Source organism: Paramisgurnus dabryanus, chromosome 4, assembly GCF_030506205.2.
Source record: "Paramisgurnus dabryanus chromosome 4, PD_genome_1.1, whole genome shotgun sequence".
NCBI lineage: Eukaryota > Metazoa > Chordata > Actinopteri > Cypriniformes > Cobitidae > Paramisgurnus > Paramisgurnus dabryanus.
Window position 1 is genome coordinate 33,496,506 of NC_133340.1, and position 18,819 is coordinate 33,515,324.

The following is an 18,819-nucleotide window of genomic DNA, read 5'->3' on the forward strand; positions in this document are numbered from 1 at the left end:
GAAATGGAAACACAAACATTCATATTTAAAAGTCATTACCTAATGCCTTAGGGAGCGCAGGGCTTTTGACACAGAGATTTTTATACAAGAATTATATATTAACCTACTAAGACCCAGGATTTGGTTTGTCTTTTTTTCAGATTTCTACCAGCTATTTTGGGGTTAGGAAGAACCAATAAATAATAACCAAATATTTTTAAGAACATGAAGCAGTGTATTTGTCCATGTTTGTGTACAACAGGTTCCAGTTACACAGAAGTATTATGGTGCCATCCATATGTGGACCTCCAGGTCTTACGAGGTTAAAGAAAGACAAAATTGCAACCACTTAAATTTGAATTCTGTAAAATAAACAATATCATTGTGTCATTGTAATAGCAGTAAGTAATCACAACAGAACCACACTGGGTTGCATTAAAGGGATAGTTCACCCAAAAATGGAAATTCTGTCATTATTTACCCACTTTTGTTGTTACAAACCTGTATTTCTTTGTTCAGAGTAACACAAAGGAAGATATTTTGAGAAATGTTTGTAACCAAACCCTTCAGAGGCCCCATAGAGGCAAAAATGAATACTATTGAAGTCAATGGGGTCTCTGATTGGCTTGGTGATGATGACAGGATTTTCATTTTTGGGTGAACTATACCTTTAAGGCAAAGATCTACTGTATATTACCAGATATTAACTGAAAGTTTAAACTGAGAGTTAATGACATTTCATGTTGGGGCAGGTTGTCACATGTGGTTCAATTTTAAACAATTCACTAGTTCGCCTGCGCATTCAGTCTTAATGATTGGTAACTGGGCTTGCTGTCCTTGAAATGAGCTCAGAGCCGAACCTGAGGCCGGTGCTCGATCCCCAACCATCCCCCCTGCAAGGGTGGATCGGGAGGGATGCTGAAAGAATTGCAGCTGGATGCAGAGGCCTGGAGGCTGCCTTATAAATGCTCATAATGATGATTGACACGCCTGAATGTTTAGGCTCCTCCTGAACCTACATTTAATAGCAGGTTCCCATTAAAAAATGTATGACAACATACATCAATATTTGTTCAGTGAACACCCTCATGTTTGTTCGAAACCTGTATGAGTTTCTTTATTCAGCTGAACAGAAGTGATGATAAGAAATTATGATAAACCTACAGTTGATGGTACACATTTGTTTTTCCTACTACGGAAGTAAATGGGTACCATCAACTCTGTGGTTACCATCATTTATCAAAATATCTTATGTGTTCAACAGAATAAAGAAACTTATACAGATTTTAAACAACATGGGGGTGAGGAAACCATGAAGAAATTTTATTTTTGAGTGAACTATCCCTTTAAATAAATTCCTCAAGTTTATTAAAAAATGCTTGAATATCATTTTCTAGGTTTTCCTACAAACTGTTTACAGATGCTGTTTCAAATATGAGCTTACCTACTGTATTGAATCGCAGGCAACTTAACCAATATATAATTTGTAATATGCAATAAATTGCTAATGTTTATCTGGAGATGGTGATATTGATGACTATAATAGTGTGCATTAAGATGTACTGTATACGAATCATTGATTTAGATTTTGTTCACTGATATTTTATTGACACTATATATTATTGAGTGTTTAGTCAAAGGTTACATTGAATCTGTAATATAATACTATCAGCAAAATATAAAATATCATTTACAGAAAAACAATATACAATATATTGTATATATACAATATATAATTCACAGCAAAAAATATATACATTATATTTAACTTGTGAATAGATTTTACTTAAAGTGAAATTTTTTATCACAGTTTCTCTGTAGGGAAAATAAAACCCACATTTAAAATAGAAATACAAAAATATCCAATAGATGGCGCCAAAGCCAAAAAAATAGGCTTACTGTTATCACAAAAGTTCTCCCTCTCGTGTCATATCTGGAGAATAAACAAATATGGAAGTTTTTTTGTAAAACTTATAGGTTTAAAAACAGATGCAAAATTGCAATAATACCAGTATTTTTTCATATTTAGTCTTGACTAAAATGTATAATGATAAGCTGCTTTGCCTTTAATTCAAAATTGTGAAGTACACAACAGAAATCATCTTTAATTGAACTTTAAAAGTAGATGAGACCTTTAATATTTTTATACTTGATCACAAATTAATTTTCAAAAAATAAATGTTATTGAATCTTATTCCCAAATCACACAAAACTTTAAAAGCATTCTATTCACAAATCATTTTAATAGTGCGATGTAATTAAATGGGATGGCCGATTGTTTGGTCTCACGCCAATACACACAATCTGACAGTAACGTGTGGTCTGGAATGTCAATATTTGTTGTGTTTACCTTAAAGCATCTACACAATCCCAGTGGTTTTAGTAGTACAACTAGTTTATTAGACATGTTAATCAATACAACAAAGTACCGTGAATTCAATATAAAGTTAATTTCTAATAATTTTCCATTTAGTTAGGAAATACATGGCCTGTGTTTCTTCAAAAAGCATTCCACTTCAGCCTAAACCAGTGTCATACTGAAATTTGACTGACTCTCCTGCTTCTGATTGGTTCATACACTGGGGATCCTTCTACCTGATTGGTTCCTATCAGTAAAGCCCACTTTCACACATAATCCTCTTAGTCATATCAAATTAAGGTTTGTGAAAAGGTCCTTTGTCTAGCTGTATGGTTGCATAAAGATCTTTAACATCCACAAAACCACAAAAAGGTTTTTTCCATGAGTGAAACAAAAAATGGAGACTGTATAAGGAGAAATAGGCGAGTCAGATTTCTATAGAAAAATACCAAAAACTTTAACCCAGATAGCAAGCAACCATTGAAACAATGTTAAACATTGTTGATTTGTCAATGTTCATCCCATTTAATCACTATCACCCTACATTAATATTGAAAAAAAGATTGAAATTTCAACAAACCACATTATGGTGATCAGTGTTTGTTTTTTTGGGCCCTTGACTCTTGTGTTTTAATTTTAAGTTTTCTTTGGCTGTTAAAGCATTGTTTTAAGATGCATGTGATACTGCTAAGTCTAATGTGATCAAATAATTTAATTGTTGTAGATTTACCTAAATAATATTTCTTGTGTATGCACGGTGTTAATGATGTATAAAAAATGGGTGATATTTTTTAAAAAGACTGACTTGAGCCACCATGCATGGCCTCATCCCTAAAGGGGGTCGCACACCGGACGCGCAGCTCAGGGTCGCGTAGTGCCGCATCGAGTCGCGTCTAGCACAACTCGGGGGTATCGTACACCGGAAGTGCACATTAAATAGCCCAATCTTAATCAGATAGCGTCTACTTCAAAATGCAAAATATACGTTAGCAGCCATTGTTAATCGTTAATGATTTGGGACAAATATGATGTTATTTAATGTTAAACTACTACTAGGTGGCGTTCTGTGGCATGACAGGGATTTGAGCAACTTCCTGAGTCAAAGCTGGGCACTGCGGACAGGCGGCACCTGTCGGCGCCGGTGTGCATATACTCATAGAAAACAATGTGTTAGATTTTTTTAGAACGGTGCGGCGCTGTGCGACGCTGAGCTGCGCGTCTGGTGTGCGACCGCCTTAACACAATTACGAGCATGCATTCAGTGGTATTCGAAAGTTGAGAGAGATGGCAGCTTTCCTGGGAGTGGGCGTGGTTTCACCGCAGACAACGGACATGCCCCCACCGCTTTAGAGCAGAGAATCCTGTCTTTTTTTTAAAGACAATATTGTTTTTACTAGCCGTTTTTTCCATCATTCAAATTTGGTCAGGTGGTTAATAACACGTTTTTTCTGTGGTGTGAAAAACTCCGAACAAATTTAATATCTGACTTTACAGTCAGGGACTGTAACATTCATCTCTACTTAGTGCAGCTCTCAGATTGCTCCAGAACTCTGATCTCTTGTCTTCATCCTCAGGCCACTCTAGATACGTTCTGGAGTTCATAATCTTCCTCAGTTTGCAGAAACGCTTGGGAATCGACTCTTTCTCGATCGGCTCCAGCAGTATCAGTACCGCAGAATCGTTGCTTTCGTCAACTATGCGAAAATGCGAAAAGTCCAGTTCGTAGCGGCACCATTCGCTTGTCACAAAGTGCTCGGACAGAACAAACAAAGTCCTATGGCTCTTCTCGATCGAGTCAATGATGTTGTCCACGATCCAGCGGCCCGGCCGGAAGTCACGTTTGTGCAGACATAGAGAAAATGAGTGTTGAGCGTTCTCTAGATTCGGCACTAGGATCTCCTCCACCCACTCTGCATCATGTTGACTGTAGGATACGAAAGCATCGTAGCGAAGTTCTCCAGCCAACCGACCAACAGCTGGCTTTTGTTTTGCTTTAATCCATGCTTTAGTCATTTGCAGGTACCAAATAACGTGAAATTTATGACAGATTACAGCAATTATCAGGAGGACTAAAATAATCCCAGCACAAAGGATTGAGACAGCTGGAATCATGTAACATTCGAAGACTGACAATCGTACACTGTCAAGAGTATCACCCCTGATAGAGAACGGAGTGTCGCATACATAATTTTGACGACCGTCCCTTAAGGTGACTAGATCTTTAACATTGTATTTAAAGAAAGACACAAACTCGCAAGAGCACAGAAAATTGTTGTCACCCGCCTCCAAGTAACGCAGGTTTTTAAATCTACTAAGAGCTTTCCCGTTAAACATCCGCAAAGCGTTTCTTTGTATAAGCAACGTCTCTAGGTTTGGAAAAAATCCCCCCTGTGGTAGACTCAGAAATCTGTTCCCCGTCAGTATAAGTGTAGTAAGTTTAGGAAATCTTTGGTGGAACGATTTAAGATCATTTTCACTCAGATCCAGGACTGTTAGGCTTGAAGGCAGGCAAGGGGTCAACCTGAAAAGCTTTGTACTTGAAAGATTCAGAAACCTGAGAGTTGTCGGCCAACTGCATTTCTCTGGCATAGAAATGAAACTGTTATGACTTGCGTCTAAATTGATAAGTTTCGTAAGGTTAGCCACGAGACGAGACAAAAGCCCGAAAGATTTTAAAGAGTTCTGGCTTATGTTGAGTGTGCTGAGGTTTTGCAATTGACCATTGCCAGTATACAAAGTTTCTTCAATTGTCAGGTCTGTCAGGAGATTTTGGCTAAGGTCCAGGTATTCAATTTGTTTCATCTCTGAAGTGGTAAATCGAGGAATCACGAAAACTGTGGTGTTAATCGTGGATACTTTGTGAAAATTCTGTAGGAGAAATGCCAATTGCATCATGCTGCTAAACCGAAAAAACCCTTGGATGTCAAGATTACGTACGTAAACCGTACGCAAGTTTTCGTAATGCGTGAATGTAGCTTCTTGCCAAAATCCCTGACCAATTAGATGGGCATCTTCAAGACCAAGGTAAGACAAAGCGGAGCCATCTAGATTTAACAACAAAGAGGTGATAGCTTCATCTGTTGCGGTGGAATTCAGAAATGTCAAACTTGTAGTCCCTCCATCTTTGATCTCTTTGAAGGGCCTGGCTGAAATGTTGGTCATGAGAGCGATATCTCTGACAATCATGACAGTTTCAGAATGGGAGACATCTCGAAGAATTTTAGAAACAAGTTCTGGGTCCTTCTGGAATAGATCTTGAAGGCTCAAGGACACTAAAGCAACGGGTCGGGCTGCTTTTAAGCTCCCGTTCTCATATGACATCAGGTTACTTCCAACAACTGTCATCTCATCCAGACGAGTGAGCTCATCCAAGCCATTCTTGTACACTTTTCTTAGTGAAGGACTTCCAAACTGCAGTGTCCTGAGGTTTACCAGAAACCGAAAGAGAGGTGCAGGTCCCAAGGTGGAGTATGGATTTCCTAAAACATTCAGTTGTTGAAGAGATTTTAGCTCTTGGAACCAACATGAAGATAGATTTTCTAGCTTGTTTAAAGATAGATCAAGAACTTCCAACTTCTTTTGAGACTTGAATGCCTCCTCGTGAATAAACGTGAGCTCGTTTTTATTTAACTTTAGGAACTTCAGCTCAGTATACCAGCCGAGATCCGTCATGTAGATCGACTCGATTTGATTGAAAGACAGGTCTAGGCCCATGACATTTACAGGAACATCTGGGACACGTTGTAGATGATTTGAGGAACAGTTACAAAAATGTTGCTTGCTGCAGTTGTGACATTGTGTCTTTGAGCTTTTAAAACCTTGAACCAAAATTAGGACAAAAAGTAGAATTATGTACTCTTTTGTTCGCATGAGTCCCATCCTGTAAGTAAAGAAACACATATTTGTGTAATTGTATAATAAACACAGATCATAATGTATTTATTAACCATTTACACTTACATTTAAGCATTTGGCTGACACTTTAATCCAAAGTGACTAATGAGACGTATACACTAAAAGCGAATTTAATCAGGCAAACACACCAAACGCGAAGCATGTATTCGCATTGCGTTCCTCATTCAATATTACTCTCTGAATTTAACGTTGGATCCGGCAAATTTTTAGCTCGCTTGAAATTTTTCAACTTGCACAGAGAACAGTTTGAGGCAAATATCGCATGTTTGTGGCAGTTGCGCCACCCAATTCACGTCACTCACATCGTCCACCGTAAAATTGCGTCTAATCACGTCTTTGCATTGACTTTGTATTTATTCTACTTTCGCAAATACTTATGGTGTATACACACCAAATGCGAATTCAACATATTGTGTAGTTAACATACAGAGTCAATGTAAAGACGCGAATAGACGTGAACTTGCACGGGAAGATGTGAATGACAATTGCAGCGAAAACACGTGCTATTCGTCCCAAACGCGTCTTTGCGCAAGTTAAAAATATTTAACTCAAGCGAATAATTTGCATGACACAAAGTTAAATCCTGTTAGTAGAGCGAAGAATTTGGTGTGTACACAGCATTATGGGGTGCAAGACGTGTTTGAAGCAAATATCGCGTAATTGCAGCAATAGCGATAGCACCCTAATTCACGTATTTCCTATCACCCCGTGCAAGTTGCGGTCTATTCACATCTTTACATTGATTTTGTATGTAAACTACTTGCGTAAATCGTTGTATTCGCATTTGGCACGCATTCAAAATACATTTTGTTAATATTTCCCACAACCTTTTAAACCATTCTCATAGTTGTGCAATACATACGCAAATTCCAATTTTGGGTGCATACAATACGCCAGTCATTCCCGTTCACTTAATACGGCGCATCTTTTTGTTTCGTTTTATGTATTGGTATTTTTTCTGTTTTTTAAACCATTGTCGCTTGGGTTTGGGGTTATATTTGGGACTTGCTTTAGGATGTCATTTAATATAGGGTTCCCCATGTTTTGTAAATTTTTTAAACCATGGTCGCTTGGAGTTGGGGTTAGAATTTGGTTTTGGGTTAGGATGTCATTTATGTGACAAAAAGTTGTTCTAACCCCAAACCCAAGCGACAATAGTAAAACAAGAAACAATTGAGAAACCAATGTGAAATGATACAAAACCATGTGCCGTATTAAGTAAACAGGAACGACTGGCGTATCATGTAATGCATAATTGAATTTTGGCATATGCACTGTGTGCTATTTATTCGCAAATCATGAGAATGGGCTCATCTTTTAAATTGCTATGGTAATGCTCAGTTAAGCTACAGAGAATACTTCTAACTCTTTATGAAATTAATAAGAACTTTACTTTTTTACTATTTAATCATATAATAATTGAATACTATTATTATGTAGTTCCATCCATGGGGTGTAACTTTGTGTTTTTATACATATAAATATATACATACAATATTTAGCAAACAAACACAAAGCCTAGATCAAAAACAAGTATCTAATGCATTATAAATGTCGCAGTATTATTTTTTTACAAGACATAAAGACTGAAATTTGGGTTACCTGGAAGACGATATTGTACCTCTTCCTTCAGTAGACAAACTGCAGTTTGGCAGCAGTAATAGCAGACAACAGAATAAACACATAAATATCATGTGAATTTTATGAGGAACTGCCTAGCCAAAAACCTACTAAATCATGACTTTTATTTGCTTCCTAGATTTTGGGGAACCATCCCTATAGATTAATTTAATTGTTTCCTCTGTTCATGTATTTTTCTAACACACTGCAGATTAGTTTAGAGTTTTTCAGACTGCCTTAAATGTCTTACACAACGTTTATGCAAATAATTTATTGTAAAACTATTTTAGAGCTGTTTTTCTTTTGCTTCACTAAGCACTGTTTCAGATGTAGGGATTTGAAAAGAGGAAGTTAGTCTGTATGTAACACAAGCCATGAGAGTAATCTGCCACAACAAGGCAGTACTTCATCTTTTCTCTTTTCTGCCCCAAAACTTCCATAATAAAGGATAATATGAAAAAAGCACCCTCTTCCAACGATCCTGGAACAATCTGGTAATCATTCATGCACTTTCAGCATGTTACAAGGCAAGAGTAATAATGAAGTGGCTCTGGGATCAATTTTTTACAATTTGGATATGCAAACGAAACGACTCCTGCTGTATATCTTTATCCCATAGGTCAATCCTAATTATGATCAACTCCAAGCACTATATTTTGGGCAGAAGCTGATATGCAGCATGTCAGAAAGAATTGCAGAAAGGTCAAAAATGTAAATATTATCTGTTTGCATGTATTGAAAGCCTTTAAACTTGTGAAATGCTTATCATTGCTTTTCAATACATCACAGAAACATGTAAAAAATACCGAAGGTAACTTTGCAAATACAAAATGTATGCCAATGGGGCTATTAATAAAGTTCCTGTTGTGAATTGTTTGTGAGCTATTTTTTTATTCATATTACTTTTCCTTACTTAGTAGTACATTACAACTGTCTGTTATTAATAAAAGCAGACTACTGGGTGGGTCCAACAAAAACCACAGGAGAGCTGAAGTGCTGCCATAGGTGTGGCAGAGTTACTTTCATGGCTTGTGTCACACACTATTACTTCCTCTTTTTTAAATCCCTTACTGCTTCATGCTAAGTGAAGCAAAACTTAAAAGATGTCTAATAGATTTTAACAAAATTTTTCAATATTTTTGCACATAAAAGTCTTTAAAAATGTTTAGCTTTGTTTCCCAGCATACCATAGAAACATATAATTAAATTCTGTAGCAGCAAACTTGCCAACACACAAAATTTGTGTGTCACTACTTTTATTTTTAATGTATATTTATTCTGCCAATACTGTATATATTTTGTTATATAAATATCAAATAAACTGTCTTGGAAACTTTTCATCATGTTATTTATTTTTCATATTTTTTTTAAATGCTTTTAAATGATATTTGTCCTAGACTTTTAATATTGAATTGTGAAGAATCATTATAATAAAATATTTTAAAATATAAAAAATATATAAATTTATCATATAGTATATAGTTATGCATTTGGCAGATGCTTTTATACAAACCGATTTACATTGCATTACAAGCTATACATATTTTTATTTATCAGCGTGACACTTTTGCGCAATACTCTTACCACTGAGCTATACATGCACACGTATATCCATCTACCATAGCATTCTCAAATAAATTAACAATAAAAAGAGAAATACGAACAAGAAACATTTGAATATAAATTGAGTAAATATATTTTATATAATTGCACAAAATTACGACGTCTTAAAATAGATAAAATGGAATGATAAAAATTGGTATATTTGTTATTTTTGTGATGCATAGGCTATGTCAATGTTGTACACACAAACTAAAATGAAGAGACAAATTAAAAGCAAGAAACACAGGTTAAAGTACAAACTGTGTCCTCAGAGTCGAAAGTGAACATAGTTAATAAAAACACCTGCCCGTTATAGCTTCCTCTTTGATTGATTAACACGTGTACACTGTTTACATTGCCGACCACTGTAATGTTGTGTAACTAACCACATTTAAGTCCCGCCTTCATGCCGAATACCATTGGATATGCATTTACGTCATCGCGTTTTAATTGGCTACATTGCTGTCATTTAAAAACATCCCGGAAATAAACAACTGAAGCATGCGCATAGTTGGTCCTAAAACAACAAAGACCTACTGTACAGACTGTATGTCTGGTGTACGTTTACAGCCTCGCATTATAAAACTTTTATCGTAGTATTTTTCGATTGCTGCAGTTCACGGGTAATAAAAACGTTGAAGTCTTCAAAAATGCCGACAAACTTCCGTTAAGATACGCATTCCGGAGCTTTGGTCATCTCATAAACGAGGTCAACCAAGGTAGATATACAGTAATCTCTTCATAGATAGTAGTTTTGCATAACATGTATTATAAATCTGTCATACAAGGAATCTGCATGTATATAAAAAGTATTTAAATAGTAAATAAATACATGTTAATAATTATAATTATATAAAAACATATAAATAGCATACACTCATATTTGTGTATGTGATTAAATAATTTTGTATGCATCTTTTTAACATATGTGTGCAGTTTTCTGTAATTTTTTATTGTTGTCACATATATTTATGTGTTTATATATAATTTTGTGTTAAAATCATCCAAATTTTGAAAACCCCAATGGAAGTACCATATAGAGTAAAATTAGGTTTATTAGTAGCCAGAATTATAAACAATTATTAAGATATCTTTCATATTTCTTGCAACAGCATGCATACTTTTGAAAAAGTTTTTTTTTATCATTTTACATTTTGCATGTGCGACCAGTAAATTTGACCTTTTTTTTTGTGATGTGACGCTGAATTTGAAACGGCACATTGTACTTTCTGCATCTATCATTAAAGTATTTATTAGTAATACAGTGGAAATTAGTAGAAATGTGAATATTTGGTTAGCATGTTGATTTACAGTGTGTGCCCCTAAATTTTCTGGTTGCACCCCTAAGATTTTCAGTTGGGGGCCACTGTGCTCCTAGTGAAAAAAGTTAGTCTGGAGCCCTGTTTTGAGACAGTCACTATTGACATAAATACAAGAAGAATTGCTTAAGTCAACATATTTTATTTTAATACTAATAAAATAAAATAACAAAACTGTCAACTGTTTAAAGCCATGTTAACTACTGCATTAACTAAAAATTCCCCCATCTACTACAAATATGAATTTCTTAGTAAATATGAATGAAAATTGAAAATTGTTATCTGAGAACATATGGTTGAGTTAATGACCCCAATATGACACTGTGTGTTTGTATAACAGAGACAGCTCTTAAAGATTGACGCACCAACTCCAACTGAACTGACGGGATTGAGAAAACATTTCAACAGCTACACATTGCAAGGACGCAGAAATGTAAGCTCATTTCTTTTGACTCATTCACGAGTATGCCATATCATCCCATTGTTAAAGATGACAAAAACTCTGCATTTTTGGGTTATCGTTGGGTTAGAATTTCAAGAGAGGCGTTGTCTGTTCACACAAAGGGTGCTTGTTGGCATACTGTCTCTAATTGTTATCTCTTGTCTACATTACTTCCTATCTTGCATTTTTCTGCTCTTTTCCAGTATGTTCTTACCACATATGGTGTTCTTGTGCTCACATCTGCTGTGTACATGCTGAGGCGACATAAGGAGAAACATGAAGCAACACCTGCAGCCACTTAAACAACAATGGAAAGTTTGGGCTTTGGGGAAGGGGACTAAATGGGACTATTGCAATAAATTATGATTGCCACATATTTGGACCCTGGTTGATGTTTTCATGTCCTTTGCCGGACGTTTACTTTTTATCATGCACAAACTTTTTGTATTGCATTTTTATATTAGTATCGATATCTATGTATGGCGTTTTCACCGTTTAGTGATTAGCCAGCAGAGTGCAGTGTTAGCTTATAAAGGACATTTTTTTTTTTTTTTTAGAAAACGCTTTATCTTGCATGATAAAGGCAAATTGGGTAGTTGTTTTATAAATGTTTGTTTTAAATTAGTGAAGTTACTATCACATGTGGGTCTATAAAGAAGTTAATAAATAATCTTGTTTCATAAGTTGTAAAGTTACACTTTTGATTTTTATCTAAACCGAAACACACCTTCTCCCTATTTGATGCAATGTTATGTAAGGTTTAGGTTTTATAAGTCTCAGCACTGTTGTAATATTTTGTTTTTTCCCCCCATTTAATTGTTTCAGAATGATAATTTCCTTTAATTTTGATTGTGAGTCATTCTGAAAGTGAAGGTTCATTCAAGCCGTTTTGCAGTTAATAGTGATCACATAACATTCTATTGTTTTGGCACAAACATGTGATTGAAAAAAAACTTCCTCAAACCTTTAAAAATCCAATGATGCTACATTTGTTTTTTTTTTTTGTTTTTTTTTTTACTTTGACATCAACATTTTTGTCTCCGACTTGAAAATATGTGTTGCAAGGGACCAATCAAAAAATGTGCACATTATCGATGTGCTTTAGCCCTTAGACTAATGCCAAAGTGAAACTAAAATGGAAAAAACACCTGTATTTAAGTCTTTGATGGGTTGTGGTGTGCATTTTCCTCTTGCCTAAGACAAGACAGGACATTACACCCATCTGTAGAAACAAATCTTTATCAGGTGAATGTGCACATAGTTTTATGTCAGGCAGTGGATAACAGCTGGCCTTTTTGAATGTTTGCAATTTTTGTTGTTTTTTTGGGTGTTCATCTCCAAGGGGAATCAACTTTCTGGATTCATCTGGAGTATACCGTGCTGTGCAAGGTATTGTTCTCCAAGAATATGCAAACTAAACGGTCTAATGCAAAGACAGATTAAAACCAAGTAATTATTGTAATGCAAACAAACAAAGACGTATGCCATGAATTTATGACTTGGTTCTTTAACAAGCAAAATGCTTGTTTGTTTTAACCCATCCTTGGGTCAAATATGTGCAAACCCAAGCATTTAAAAAATAATAATTTAGTTTATTTGACCCAATGGTTGCCATATTTGTCATAACCATGGGTAAAGAAAATGCAGCATTTTTTAAAGAGCGCAGCAGGATGTTTAGCAGATGTTTTGAGTTAGATGAGTCAAAGGCAATTGCAAAAATATCTATAGAGCGTCTGTTTATCCTATAGCATCTGCTTTTATTTAAAAATAGATTTAGTTACCAGTGACCGCAACCATTACGTTTGATTAAAGACATTTTTTGATCCAGCAATTGGGTTTTCCATATTTGCTGTGGGATGAAACAAACCTGTGTTTCTAAATGTTTGTCTCTGTGTCTTATAGTAGTAAACTACATACAATTGATTGCATACTTGGTGATTCAATATGTTGTAAGCAATAGCCTGAGGAAAAACAAAGTTATGCATGAATTATGCATCAAAAAAGTAGGTTTATAGGTCGCCATGTTTAAATTAATTCTCATGTCGTGTATTTCAGCACTAAAATTAAGATAGGATCTGAACCCAACGACTTTGTTTAAATCATTAACCAACTGTAAGCGGAGAGCCAGCAAAAGAATATCACGTGATTTAAAGTAAGACGGAGTCGAAGCGAAAGTGAAACCAAAATGCGCACTATACTGTTGCTAGGCTAAAAAGGAATTTAAAAATAAATTTGCATACGCACTCGTTTCAATTAATGTCAGTATAAACTGTAATCGATTGCTTATGACATGCGTCTCTCTGAGCATTATTTGTGTCTACTTTATCCTTAAAATCTTATCCATTATATAAGGGTACATATAAGGAGCGAGAGAGAAATATTGGGGTGTGTGTTTATACAATGTATGCAGGCGACTCTTTAGCTGTAATAAATTCCCATTTTTATGACTTGAACATTACGCATTGATTATGAATCTTGACAACGAAGCGGATGACAGCCTATAACACATATCATAAAGCGCATACCTTTTACATATAGGACCCTATAGTAGGGCATGTACAATTCTTGGAAGAGATTTACTAGTAACTGAAGTGGTAGAGGCGAGACCGCCTTTTATTTTTGGTGTAAAACTTTCGGTTTCGTTTGAGCTGCCTTTTGTAAGAATGCTGTCACAACTTAACATCTAGTATCGCTGGACGTTTGATCACAGCTGTGGAGAAGTTGGGTTAGTCGACATCACACTGTTATTGCGGTAAGTTACAGTAAACTCTTGTGGTTTTTCATATGGATCCTAAATGTTAGTCGTCCTCTTTGCATTTAACGGGGACGTTACTAATACGTATAATTCGACATTACCTGCTACCTGGTTGTCCTGAAATGTATAGGTTACAAATTGTGGGTGATGGTCTTGCCAAAGAAAAGAGTGCAGTAAAGGTCGCAAAGGGGATTCCCCCGGCCTACCAAAAGCTTATTTTATTTCGTACGGTGACATTGGATATCAGCAGAAGATCCCATGATTTTTCCTCGGTTAACGGATGACACGATTCGAAAAACCTTTAAATGTACAGTTACGAAAGTTATTTATTTTCTTTTTCTAAGTGCATCGTGCAATGATATTGCTTTGATATGAGAGAGCTTCCAATTGGGTTTAGTATTCATTGTAAAAATATAAAAAATTACCTGTAACTCATTTGATTATTGTTTCTGGTCTTTATAATGTATTAGGGTTGGGTTGGGCTATTATATGATGAATAAAAATAATTATTTTAATGACATCACGCATGCCACAGTTAACCGACTATGGATGAGCTCTAACGTTGCGTCATTTCATTTTCCTCTTGCAGTAAAAATAACCAACCTAGAACAAATGTTTAAGACTAGTCTAAACTATAACAAGCACCACAACAAAAGACAACAATTTATATTTCCATTTGTTTAATTTAGTTGCTTACATCAATAGCATGAGTTAACAATGAGTTTTTTTACATTGCATTTGTTCATCTTGGTTAATGGTAATTGTAACACATGTATATATATATTTTTTAAAGTAAAAGTCATATCTACTCCATAATTTGAACACAAAGAAAAAAAAAGAAAATGGATGCTGAGATGTTCTAGAACAGATGTGTTAAAAACAACACAATCAGTGTTAGTTAAAGGGGCCCTGTCATACGACTTTTTTAAAATGTAAAATAAATCTTTGGTGTCCCCAGAGTACACATGTGAAGTTTTAGCTCAAAATACCATATAGATAATTTATTATGATATGTTAAAATTGACACTATGTAGGTGCGAGCGAAAATGTGGCGTTTTGGGTGTGTCTTTTAAAATGCAAATGAGCGGATGAAATTGAAACACTGATCGCAATGATGGAGGTTTGTTGCAATTGAAACTCAATTGTGCTGTGAATTATTTTCTCTTTCTCTCTGCACTAAATGGTTATGCAGTGGTTGGATAGTGCAGATTAAGGGTTGATCTTTTCAACATTTTCTAGGTAGAAGCACTGGGAACCCATTTATTGCACTTAAACATGGAAAAAGTCAGATTTTCATGCCATGGCCCCTTTAAAGGACAACACACTAAATGCGTTGTCCCAGAATACACACATCTCTTTTGTTTTACTGAAACAACACATTTTGTGTTACTTCTTAAACAACTTGTGTTTTATTTTAACACAAAACGTGTTAAAAGCATAACATAAAAAATGTGTAAAAAATTAACACATCCTTTCTTAGTGATGAACCAACACAACGGCATGGTTTAAATTAACTTATGCTTGGTTCTTTCAACCTATGTTGGATTTTCTAGACTTGCTTGGATTTTTTACATTTTTCTTTACCCATCCATGGGTTATTTTCAACCCACATTTGGGTCAAAAAGGGACAAACCCAACCGCTGGGTTAAAGCCACAATATGTAATTTTTGTATCACAGTGTGATATATGGAGTTGTGTATTACATTATTCCAAAAGTTCCAAGGATTTGTAAATCCTATTTTAAATAATCTCCCAATGGCTAAGTTTGTAATTTATCGTACATTTCTCGAATGTGTTCAAACGAGATCTCTTGTTTGTCTTTATCAGGCTGCACAGAATCAATCGTTTATGCGCTGGGACAATGGGGGAATGTTATGAGTGGGAGCCAATCCAGAATGGTCCAACACAATGACACAGACCTTACAGCTGAGCCACAAGGCCCACCAAAGACAGTCGAACTCCCTGTGCCCTATCCCATCGGGCCGACGCACTTTCGGCCCTTTCGGCACCAGCGGGACTGTGATCTTATCACCCAGACCATGCATTACTTGAGCCAAAGTGGATTTTACTGGGGTCCCTATGAAGTGGATGAGGCACACGCACAACTAGCTAAACTCCCGCTCGGGACATTTCTGCTCAGGGACAGCATGCAGACGAATGTTTTTTTCACTCTGAGCTATCAGGCTCCCGAGGGTCCGACTAGCGTACGGGTGCTCCTGAAAGATGGGGAATTCAGTTTAGCGGGAAGTAAACACACATTCTCTTGCCTTTTTGGCCTTTTGGCGTACTACATTGCGTCCCCCAAAAAGAGCTTGAGTAGACCTTATCGAGGAAATGCACCGCAGGGTCTGCAAGAACTGGCAAGAAGAGCCGTAATGAACAGATGTCGAAAAGAAAACATTCGACAGCTTCCTTTGAGCAGGGAGCTTCAAGATTTTCTCTCTTCGTACCCTTTTAGCATATGAATGTGCGCTGTTAATGTGTTACACGGTTCACATACTGTTTCTTGTCATTTCATAGGATTCTGTTTTAGTGCCTAACGAGACATAGTGGATATAAATGTGTAGGGATAGTTTGGACCTGGAAATATGCACTACAAAACGATTAGAAAATTTCCCAAATTGGCTGTTACAGTGGTATTGGTTCATGCTACAAATTTGTTACTTTAAAGTATTGTTTGCTTTTATATGAATGTAAAACTATTTAACATACTGAAGAGTGTCCGATATCAGTATAAAACGTTTGGTACATATTTACAAGATGTAGTTTATGTAATCTATAGTGTGTATTTTATGATGATGTCTGCTATGCAGATATTTAAAGCATTTCACTAGTTGGTGTAAAGTACAATTATTTTTCCTTTTTTTTTAGTTTTATAATAAACATTATTTATTTTAAATGGTTTATTGATATACAGGAGCGGTTAATTTCATTTACTGTAATCTCTATCTCTCAGTTTCCCTTTCTGTTTACATTGAAAGATTTGATTGTAATCTAATCCAACCCATAAACCAGAATGCTCTCGTGATTCAAAGAAACAGTTCCCTCTAGTGGTAAAAATAAATAAATGAAACTATATTTGTAAGCCATAAATCAAGAAGAAAAAAAGAACACATCACAAGATAAACCAGATTGTTTTAAAGCTATTATGGTACTTTTTTATTAAATAACAAAAGCATTTATCTAGTATATTAGGTTCTACAGTTAAATGGTGATGAAAAGATGATGTAATCCCAGTGTTTTCATGCCTTTGAGTTAGTTCAGAAATTCAGAAACATATGCATGATATGAGTTTATTCAAAATGTGAAACAATTACAATAGGATGTTTCATCTTATATCTTTTTGATTAGTACATTTGTTAGTTATTGTATATGTGTGTTGTGCATTCATTGTTTTTCATAGTCTATGTTTAAATCCAAATGCATATTTTTTTATCAGAAGACTGCACATTTTCGCACAGACCATTCTGCCTATAGAAATCACATCCTCTAGTACAAAAACAGGAAGGTGTTCTTAACATTATTTCCTTATGAATTGTATTGACACAGTGCCAGCTCATGAGACATTTTGTTAGTATTTGGACTGGCTATTAAATGATTTGATTAATAATTTACTGGTTTTTGATTCAGTTCATTTACTTTTTGGATTTTGCAATTTTTTCTAAAAAGTTCAATAACATTTCAAGGAAACATTAAACTAAGGCTATTTAAAATATAACTAAGTGCAGTGCACAAAAACAAATCATTGTTGCACTTAATTTTTTAAGTTTAATCAACTTGAAATTACAATGAATTTAAACTTCCTTGACTAGTGAGGAGTTGCTATAAATGATAAAACCATCATAAGCTAATTTAACTTAATTAACTTATAGCATCTAGTAAAGAAATGAACTGTAAAATCAAGTTGATTAAACTTAAAATTGCTCAAGACATTTTACAATGTGGAAGGAAATGTATTACAGAATTTTACATTGGCCTATAGTAAAACATGATCCTAGACCACAAAACCAAAAATATATTTGTAGCAAAAGCCAACAATACATTGTTGTTCATGTTTTATGAAGATATTTAAAAAATGTCCGATTGTAAATAAATAAAAATGTATTTATCCTTAGTAATATGTGTTGCTAAGGACTTCATTTGGACAACTTAAAATTTTTAATCAATATTTGGATTTTCTTGCACCCTCAGATTCCAAATTTTAAAATAGTTGTATCTCGCCCAATATTATCCTATCCTATTCTAACAAACCATGCATCAATGAAAAGCTTATTTATTCAGCTTTATTTGATGTATATATTTAAATTAGAAAAAAATGACCTGTCTGACTGGTTATGTGATCCAGGGTCACAAATATTTTTAGTAATCTTATCAAATTATAAAAAGGAAAAGAGAAAAGACCAGTTAAATATTTTCTGTATGCCAAGTGGACAACCAAATAATGATACACAAATGAAACAAAAAATGACTTCAGCTGTTGTAGTTATTCATTGAATAGGAATAAATAAGAGCGCTGTAGGAACGGAGAACCCTACTGTCATTATTAATTTGTAAACGTAATAGTTTATGTAGCACAGTCACAAACTTTTTTTACAGGAAATGATTTTTTTACAAAGTTGTAATTTTATTCGTCATAAATTGTTTAAAACCGTACGATTCATGCTACTATTACATTAGTGAAATGGAGTTTTAAAAATAAACAATCTGGCGTTTCACAAAACATCTCTGTTCACATTGTACAAATCTGAAAACGCATGAACATGATTATTGACGCACACTGGGCATGAACGTACAAGTGTACAAGAGCTTGCCTGTTGTGCATGTAGGC

At 35.1% G+C, this 18,819-nt stretch overlaps 2 protein-coding genes across 3 annotated transcripts; one reads left to right on the top strand and one right to left on the bottom strand.

Annotated features, from left to right (window-relative positions):
• Nucleotides 1-1,670: 1,670 nt before the first annotated feature.
• Nucleotides 1,671-7,980, bottom strand: tlr2 (toll-like receptor 2). Its single transcript, XM_065254264.2, has 2 exons — nt 7,856-7,980; nt 1,671-6,218 (listed from the first exon to the last, which is right to left on the bottom strand). Exons 1-2 carry the CDS (start codon nt 7,945-7,947, stop codon nt 3,833-3,835), a joined length of 2,478 nt encoding a protein of 825 aa, XP_065110336.1. The 5' UTR covers nt 7,948-7,980; the 3' UTR covers nt 1,671-3,832.
• Nucleotides 7,981-9,962: 1,982 nt separating this feature from the next.
• On the top strand, nt 9,963-17,605 carry socs1b (suppressor of cytokine signaling 1b). Of its 2 annotated transcripts, XM_065254265.1 has the most exons (4): nt 9,963-10,194; nt 11,135-11,227; nt 11,440-12,625; nt 15,819-17,605. In XM_065254265.1, exon 4 carries the CDS (start codon nt 15,866-15,868, stop codon nt 16,454-16,456), a length of 591 nt encoding a protein of 196 aa, XP_065110337.1. In that variant the 5' UTR covers nt 9,963-10,194; nt 11,135-11,227; nt 11,440-12,625; nt 15,819-15,865; the 3' UTR covers nt 16,457-17,605. The 2 variants fall into 2 exon arrangements, with proteins under 2 accessions (XP_065110337.1, XP_065110338.1); XM_065254266.2 differs by lacking the exons at nt 9,963-10,194; nt 11,135-11,227; nt 11,440-12,625 and adding an exon at nt 13,474-13,988 and having other exon boundaries at nt 15,819-16,895.
• The last annotated feature ends 1,214 nt before the right edge of the window (nt 17,606-18,819 follow it).

Excerpts from the sequence above, each read along its gene's own strand:
- tlr2 (XM_065254264.2), bottom strand. The coding sequence starts at position 7,947 with ATGATATTTATGTGTTTATTCTGTTGTCTGCTATTACTGCTGCCAAAC. Across the intron at positions 6,219-7,855 it reads GGTACAATATCGTCTTCCAG|GATGGGACTCATGCGAACAA; the intron begins GTAACCCAAATT and ends CTTTACTTACAG.
- socs1b (XM_065254265.1), top strand. The coding sequence starts at position 15,866 with ATGAGTGGGAGCCAATCCAGAATGGTCCAACACAATGACACAGACCTT.